This window comes from Eretmochelys imbricata, chromosome 10 (assembly GCF_965152235.1).
Source record: "Eretmochelys imbricata isolate rEreImb1 chromosome 10, rEreImb1.hap1, whole genome shotgun sequence".
Taxonomy (NCBI): Eukaryota; Metazoa; Chordata; order Testudines; family Cheloniidae; genus Eretmochelys; species Eretmochelys imbricata.
The window spans coordinates 42,943,997-42,952,521 of NC_135581.1; the positions used below are offsets into that span (position 1 = coordinate 42,943,997).

Below are 8,525 nucleotides of genomic sequence, written 5' to 3' on the forward strand. Positions count from 1 at the left end.
TGTAAAACATCTATGAGGTTGTCGTGCTACCGTCCTCCTTTTGTTTCCTTCCTGCCTTCTCCCCTAGAAGCTCTAAATGAATTAATATAACTGTTGATCAATGCCTGATTTAGGGACCCTTATACAGGACTTAGCCAACCTTCCTGTCTTAAAGCCTCTGTAGAAAGACTGGTTAATCTCAGCTCAGCTTTCTCCTCTTCTCCACTTATACTTTACTATGCAGGGGCAGGGGCTCATGTTTTTGCTGCAAAACTTCGTGAGCATGTAATCCTGTGTTGTCTGCTCTGCCATCCCACCCCGTTCAGTCTGTTTCCAGGTATGGCAATGATAGGCATGTTGGTGTTTGTTGGGGGAACATCTGCAAGGAACCAGCAGGTGGGGTTTCCTTAAGTACATTCAGTGTAATGGCTGTGGATTGGCATAACATCCTGTTTGCTAAGAGACTCCTATTTCTCTTCTTTCCCACCACCCACCTTTCTAGGGTCTGTCTGTGCTGCAATCACCGGGTGTGATTGCCACATGTGCAGACATATCCAAGCTAGCTTTAATTTAGCTCAGGTACCAGTAACAGCGAAGCCATGGCAGTTCTGGGAAGATTTGTACAGCCTGTGCTGAAGTCCCATGCTCCCACAGCTTCACTAATCTGGGCCCTGAGCTAGTTAGATTAAGGCTAGTTTGGGTGTGCTGGCTTGAGCTGCAGCCACACCATTAATCCCGCAGGCAAATGGCACTCTGCTTTTCCAGTGACGTGGAAGCATGAATGGGTCAATGTTATTAATTTGCTCATGTGCCAGTTAGATTTTAAAGCTGAAACCTGACAAACTAGATTTGCCAATTGAATAAATGTTCTAGCCAATATTGGAATGGAAAATAATTCAGAGAACCCCTTTTTATTTAGTACAGGGAGCAATAGCTTACTCATTAACACTGCCTTCTTTTCAGATTTACTTTTACCTTGGGACAGTGCTTTTCTAATCAGGACACTGAGTTGTTCTTAACCAATCAACAAGTTTATTTATTCAGCCAGAACCACATAAGTATAAAATCAATAGTCTATAGTCAAGTTTAGATGTCAGAAGTTCTAGTGTGTGCGGAATACAACATGTTGTTTATACCATAGAATAGTACAAATAACCAATATTTCTTATGCTTATAATTGTCAGTTATCAATTCTTTAGTATCTGTAGTACATTTGTCATATTTCAAGTAATTCTGCAAAGAGTTAGGATGTACTTGTTTTAAGGCAATCTTAGCAGTGTGGTCCTAGTGTTTGGTACAAAAAGGACTAGTTTAAAACATCAAAAGCAATTTCTTCAAGTTATGATTTAGTTGGGGATTGGTCCTGCTTTGAGCAGGGCGTTGGACTAGATGACCTCCTGAGGTCCCTTCCAAGCCTGATATTCTATGATTCTATGATTATTTGACAGGTTTCAGAGTAACAGCGGTGTTAGTCTGTATTCGCAAAAAGAAAAGGAGTACTTGTGGCACCTTAGAGACTAACCAATTTATTTGAGCATAAGCTTTCGTGAGCTACAGCTCACTTCATTGGATGCATCCGATGAAGTGAGCTGTAGCTCACAAAAGCTTATGCTCAAATAAATTGGTTAGTCTCTAAGGTGCCACAAGTACTCCTTTTCTTTTTATGATTATTTGAGGTTCTCTTCGGCCAATTTTATATATTCAATATAGGGTTCGTTGAGGTCTCACTAGAAGGGGTGGTGACTCAACAAGGGAACTTTCAGGTTTTTATTTAAAGAACAGAAATAAATACAATCTCTGAAATGAAATCTCACCCCTCCTTTGTGCTGGGAAACCAGGAAAGGGAGAGTCTGCCCATTCCAGGGGCTGGTCAGGTGTCTGGTATTGAATCTCACTTCTGCAGTATATTTTGGAGAGAAGGTTCAGCGAACTGAGCCCCACCCCCACAGTGACCTCAGTTTTACACCTTTTCAGGGACAGGGAGTGTTGGAGGGGGCATGGCTTTTATTTCCAATTGGATACTGACCAAACAAACTCACATTTCAGCACTCAGTTTTCCTGCTGCTTCCCTCGATAGCCAGTAAATGGTTTTTTTTTTTCATCAGAAGTTTTTTATCAGAGGTTTTTGTTCTTCATTTCAAGGATTGTAGTTCTCTATTAATCCCTACTGTTAATTGGAATTTTCTCCCCTTTTAAGCGATTTCTTTCAATATTTCAAAGCTGTACCCTGTATAGGTGCTTATATCTGTCAATGGTCTTTTTCCTCCTTGTTCTTTACAATTAATATCACTTCTAGAGTGCAACAATAATTGAAAAAGAAAACCAACAAAATCCCTTACAGTTCTGCTAAATTTAGTGGATCTAGCCTATTCATTCTTTGATTATATATACAGCATTTCACATCCTTGAGGGCTTGCAATACAAGAGAAAATATTTTGAAGGAACAAGACTGGAGAGAGGGTGCATTTGATTGATAAAGCAAGCAAATGTACATCTTAAAATTTGGGGTGAAAGCTAATTGGTTGGATTTCTTGGGGTATTGGGAAGTTTGTCCTGTGGAACCTTTAGTTTTCTGGGTCTCACAATAAGCTACTATTTGAACAGTTTATTTGATTTATAGTTGCTCCCCTCTGCCCCAAAAAAGTTTCTGGCACTTAATTCACTCCTAGGATGAAACAGGCTAACGATCACTGCTGTCAAAAAGCAAGGGGTTCCTTCGGGATTTTATGGGCAAAAGAAAGGGGGTGTTCATAGCAGCCAGCTAGCATCACAAGATGCTCTATCCACATGCTGCTCATGAGAGGAACTTGTCTGAGTAACAAGAGCTTGCAGAGTTTGTGTTTCCTGTTTCTTATTTCTGGGGGTCTGAGGTTTCTTAACCCCATCTGTCTTGCACTCTGGAGGTGGATGTTGATCTCTTGTTGTCCAGAGTTCCTTTAGGAGGAGCTAACATTTGGAACAGGCAAAGGAGTTGTAGGTGCAATCCTGGTTGTCATGGAGAAGGGAATAGAATGGTTGCTTTTCTCTTTTAAGGTCTTAAGGACTAATAGTTACTAATAATATTCAAGGCATATTTGACATTCTCCTTCTCACAGCTCCCCAGCCTCCTCCATCATTGTTCCAATTTTTCCTGGCCTTGGAGAGCCTTTTGTAAATCATGTTTACATGCTGCGCTGGGCATCACAAAATGGGGAAGAGATGGCCAGCCCTCTGTGGAGATAGAGGTGGTTAGGGACTATTTAGAAAAGCTGGACGTGCACAAGTCCATGGGGCCGGACGAGTTGCATCCGAGAGTACTGAAGGAATTGGCGGCTGTGATTGCAGAGCCATTGGCCATTATCTTTGAAAACTCGTGGCAAACCGGGGAAGTCCCGGATGACTGGAAAAAGGCTAATGTAGTGCCAATCTTTAAAAAAGGGAAGAAGGAGGATCCTGGGAACTACAGGCCAGTCAGCCTCACCTCAGTCCCTGGAAAAATCATGGAGCAGGTCCTCAAAGAATCAATCCTGAAGTACTTGCATGAGAGGAAAGTGATCAGGAACAGTCAGCATGGATTCACCAAGGGAAGGTCATGCCTGACTAATCTAATCGCCTTTTATCATGAGATTACTGGTTCTGTGGATGAAGGGAAAGCAGTGGATGTATTGTTTCTTGACTTTAGCAAAGCTTTTGACACGGTCTCCCACAGTATTCTTGTCAGCAAGTTAAGGAAGTATGGGCTGGATGAATGCACTATAAGGTGGGTAGAAAGCTGGCTAGATTGTCGGGCTCAACGGGTAGTGATCAATGGCTCCATGTCTAGTTGGCAGCCGGTGTCAAGTGGAGTGCCCCAGGGGTCGGTCCTGGGGCCGGTTTTGTTCAATATCTTCATAAATGATCTGGAGGATGGTGTGGATTGCACTCTCAGCAAATTTGCGGACGATACTAAACTGGGAGGTGTGGTAGATACGCTGGAGGGGAGGGATAGGATACAGAAGGACCTAGACAAATTGGAGGATTGGGCCAAAAGAAATCTGATGAGGTTCAATAAGGATAAGTGCAGGGTCCTGCACTTAGGACGGAAGAATCCAATGCACCGCTACAGACTAGGGACCGAATGGCTAGGCAGCAGTTCTGCGGAAAAGGACCTAGGGGTGACAGTGGACGAGAAGCTGGATATGAGTCAGCAGTGTGCCCTTGTTGCCAAGAAGGCCAATGGCATTTTGGGATGTATAAGTAGGGGCATAGCGAGCAGATCGAGGGACGTGATCGTCCCCCTCTATTCGACATTGGTGAGGCCTCATCTGGAGTACTGTGTCCAGTTTTGGGCCCCACACTACAAGAAGGATGTGGATAAATTGGAGAGAGTCCAGCGAAGGGCAACAAAAATGATTAGGGGTCTAGAACACATGACTTATGAGGAGAGGCTGAGGGAGCTGGGATTGTTTAGCCTGCAGAAGAGAAGAATGAGGGGGGATTTGATAGCTGCTTTCAACTACCTGAAAGGGGGTTCCAAAGAGGATGGCTCTAGACTGTTCTCAATGGTAGCAGATGACAGAACGAGGAGTAATGGTCTCAAGTTGCAGTGGGGGAGGTTTAGATTGGATATTAGGAAAAACTTTTTCACTAAGAGGGTGGTGAAACACTGGAATGCGTTGCCTAGGGAGGTGGTGGAATCTCCTTCCTTGGAAGTTTTTAAGGTCAGGCTTGACAAAGCCCTGGCTGGGATGATTTAACTGGGAATTGGTCCTGCTTCGAGCAGGGGGTTGGACTAGATGACCTTCAGGGGTCCCTTCCAACCCTGATATTCTATGATTCTATGTCTGTGCTGACCCCACGTATAGCAAAGTATAGCAGCCTGGGTGTTAGTAATGCCTCTCCACTCCCAGGGATTGCTACTGGAGCCCTTTGCGTTCCCCGGGAGGTTAGTCCAGCTTTTCTGCTGACATCCCTGCATTTCTGCCTCAGTAGGAACAGTTTCATCTCACAGTTCAGTGCAGGAGTGTTTGGGAGCGCCTGCTCTTAGCAGCCCTCTGACTTCCAGTGTAGAGTAACACATCTTTGCATCTCATTTCCTCAAGGCCAAGAGCTGGGGCTATAGCTGAGAGGCTGTGGAGCAATAAGACTGTGAGAGGTCTGCAAGATGCATATAGACGACTGGCAAATTTCCGCTGCACACTGCTCAGGTAATTGTGACTTGCCTAGCTCCTTTCATCCAAGACCCCAGCTAGACACAGGAAATCACTCAGTCACCTCTGGGGTGGGGCAGCAGTGAGGAGTGAGTCCCTTTGGAGCTGCTAGGGAATCTAGGGAGCCAGACTGTAACTGGCTGCTGGGATTTCACCAGGGCACTGGGGTTATGCAAAGTGCCATGGCATCATTAATGCCTATGAGTGGTCAGGACCTTAGTTTGCCAACTCTGGTAGATGGCACCACACAGCAGCACAGCACCCCTAGTGCCATGCTGAAGCATTGGTTCAGTGCTGATTCAGTGGCAGAGCACTCCCTACAGAGTTGCCAGCACTGCTGCTTGTAGCATGTGGATTTTTCGTGAGGGTCTCCCTTCAGGTAGAGACCAGGCTCCACCCTGCTTAGCCTGCGAAAACTGGTCTAATCCCTCACTTTCCTGAGCCCTAAAATATCATCAGATACCTCAAAACTTCAGTATGCAGGGGAGAGAAGAAATGAACCCTGTACTTCAGCACATCACTCTCATCAGGGCACCAAAGGGTTAAGAGTAACTCCCTCCCCTTTAAGGACTGGAAGCCTGAATGGGTTCTGTGTAGTATTCCTGTGTCTCTTCTATTCCAGGCGAGGCATCCAGGCTCAACCTCTCTTTACAGGATACTGTGATCCTGAATACAATGGGTTCTGAACGGAGAGCTCAGCTGCCCCCACCCCTTCGACCTGCGTGCTGTGTGTGTATCTCAGACAATAGCTGCTCCCATGTGCTACAGGTCGTCCCTGTTGCTCTTGTTCTTGCAATGAGCTGATTTAGATACTTTGCCTTTTTTCTACTGTTTGAATTTTAAATCCAATAAAGAAGGAGTCCCAAAGAGAGAAGGTGCCTTTCCAGTCTGTCCCAGTGCCGGGGCAGGCTGTGTGAGGCTCCTGGCCCATCCGCAGCAGGGTAGCTCCAGTCAGCTATTGCACTGGGGATGCACAGGGTTTGGTGTGTGGAAGAGCCCAGGCTGGAGCTGCCGGGTTGGCAGCTACAAACCCTCTTTACTTTGTAGTGACATACGCAGTGCCGCAGTACCAGAGTGAGAGTCGCTTCAGAGCAGACGCCCCCCGCTCCACTCCAGCAAGGAAGCCTGCAGACCCTGACCTGCATGTGCTACTGCACCCGACTCCTAGTGCAGCAGAACGGCTCCACTCCTGCCTACCTCCATGCCTGCCTACCTCCAGGAGCAGAGGCCTCAGCTCAGGGTTTGCTCCCTGTCCCGAACATGCCTGAGGATGATGATATTGCTGGGAGCCCGGCTGGCTTAGCTCGCGCTGTGTGCCTAACTGTATAGCTTGTGACTGGTCTGTGTCTGTCTCAGGTCTTGGGGGCACAAGGGGTTTAGCCAGGTGGGGCAGGCAGTTGTAGTCTTAGTTGGTCGGATGAAACCTTAGGCTCCGCCTAGCTTTTACCTTGACCACTGAAGGTGTTAAAACTGCAGACTACTTTCTCCATGCTAAGCTGTTACCGTGTGGTAACACCCCCCCCCCTTCCTAGTGTGGACACACCTTTGGCGTGTAAGATTCTCTCCGCACCAATGCACAAGCTGTTAGTGGGGACTAGCCATTCAACCCAGCCCTTGTTTGTTCTGCTGTTTCTTTTCTCTTTGTTCCTCCTAACTCTGCCTGCAGCCCAGTTGTGCTTTCCTCTTCATGCCACCGTCTCTGCTCCTTACCCTGGATGCTGCCTTCTTCTCTTGCCTGTCTCAAGAGAGTGGCCCCCCCGCAAAGCCTCTATGAGGCAATAACTCCAGATTCCTCCCTCAGCTTCCTTCTTGCCTTCTCCTTTTTAGGAATTGAGGGAATTGCCCAATGATATTACAATCCCCGCTGGGCCCTCACTGGCCAGTCCCCTTGTCGGGTATGCAGCCTCACACAGGAGTCAGTCAGCGTATCCAACTTCCCAGTGTTTGAGTCCCTGCAGTGAGGGTCGGCTCAGATTTACCTTCTTCTAGTCTTTATTGAATTGATTGTACACTCCTAGAGGCAGGGACCAGCTTAGCTGTTCACTAGATGATCAGTGGGTTGAGACACTTGTCTTTGACAGCTAGGATCTCCTGGTGAAAGCCCCTACCGATGCAACTGGTATCTGGTTTTGGGTTAATTTTTCTGAACTGGACAAGATGCTGCACTGTAGGAACGCTATGTGACTTTGCTTTAAATAAGCCACTGCTGTGCTGTCACTTCTCTACAACCGTTCAGATGTTATGATTGTTAAATTTTCATTAAAAATATCCAGAAATGGCTGAGTTTGAATTTATTTTTCATCTCTAGTTCTAGGGTATATTCTTAAAGGGATGATTGTCTGCAGTCCTTCCTGTCACCACTAGGGGACAGTTTTGGGAGATCTGCTGTTTACGTAGGCCAGTGGTTTTCAACCTGTTGTCTGTGGACCCCTGGGGGTCCGCAGTCTGTGTCTAAGATTTCCAAAGGGATCCACACCTTAATTTGAAATGTTTTAGGGGTTTACAAATGAAAAAGGTTAAAATCACTTCTGAGCTAAAGCCCTCAGTACTGGCCCATGTCCATGGAGGGTGCTATTAAATGAGGGAATAAGAGGGAACATTTCCAGGGGCCCTGCATTGTAATATGAAATAGTGTTGCAAATCCCAACCTTTTCCATAGCAGGGTGCCCCTTCCAGGCAGCAATCTGGGCAGTGCCATGACCTACAGGGTAAGAACAGTTAAAACAGCCTAAACACTGTATCTGATTTAAAGACTGGGGTAAATGAATTTACTGCCTACAATGTGTGTTACTAAAAAACAAAACAAAAAAGAAAACAGGAAACTGCTGTCTTCAAAGTACATTGAATTGTGCCACACAGCCTGTGCTGAATGAGGTAGACTTCCCATTGGTGCCTTTAGTTGCAAGTGGTTTAGTATGCATGATTTTTATTATAAAGATCACTGGAAAGCCGTGTTTCATAGTGGTTAGAGCACTGGACTGGAACTCGAGGCCTGGGTTCTATTCCTGGCTTTGCTGTAGACCTGCTGGGTAACCTTGGGCAAGTCACTTATCCCTCTCCATGCCTCAGTTTCCCCATCTGTAAAATGGGGATGATAAAAATGCTTTGAGGTCTATGGATGAAAAGCAGTATAGAAGAGCTAGGCAGTAGTATTTCTTTTATCCATGTACGTTTGTTAACTCTTTTAAACATCATCCAACTTACTGAGCAATTTTCTGGAAAATCCAGATACATTTTTATCTTAAAAGGTGTTGCCAACTCTCATGATTTCATCGTGAGACTGGCACTACTTGGTGTTTTTTCTTGAAGCCCCAGCTCCTGGAGTCCTGGGGTTATGTGAGATCTCAGCTTTCATTTTAAAAACTTCAAGCCCTCAGT

The 8,525-nt window shown here is 45.9% G+C and overlaps 1 protein-coding gene across 6 annotated transcripts in view; it reads left to right on the forward strand.

Moving 5' to 3' along the window:
• Positions 1-7,425, forward strand: part of HEXA (hexosaminidase subunit alpha) — a 32,052-nt gene extending 24,627 nt beyond the window's left edge. For 4 of the 6 annotated variants that reach the window (XM_077827945.1, XM_077827947.1, XM_077827948.1 and 1 more), the window contains 2 exons: positions 5,040-5,144; positions 5,770-7,425. In XM_077827945.1, the coding sequence (XP_077684071.1) occupies positions 5,040-5,144; positions 5,770-5,833 (169 nt within the window). In that variant the 3' untranslated portion in view covers positions 5,834-7,425. Of the gene's footprint in view, positions 1-223; positions 317-5,039; positions 5,145-5,769 lie in introns of all 6 variants that reach the window. The other 2 variants (XR_013347285.1, XM_077827946.1) reach the window with 2 other exon arrangements.
• The last annotated feature ends 1,100 nt before the right edge of the window (positions 7,426-8,525 follow it).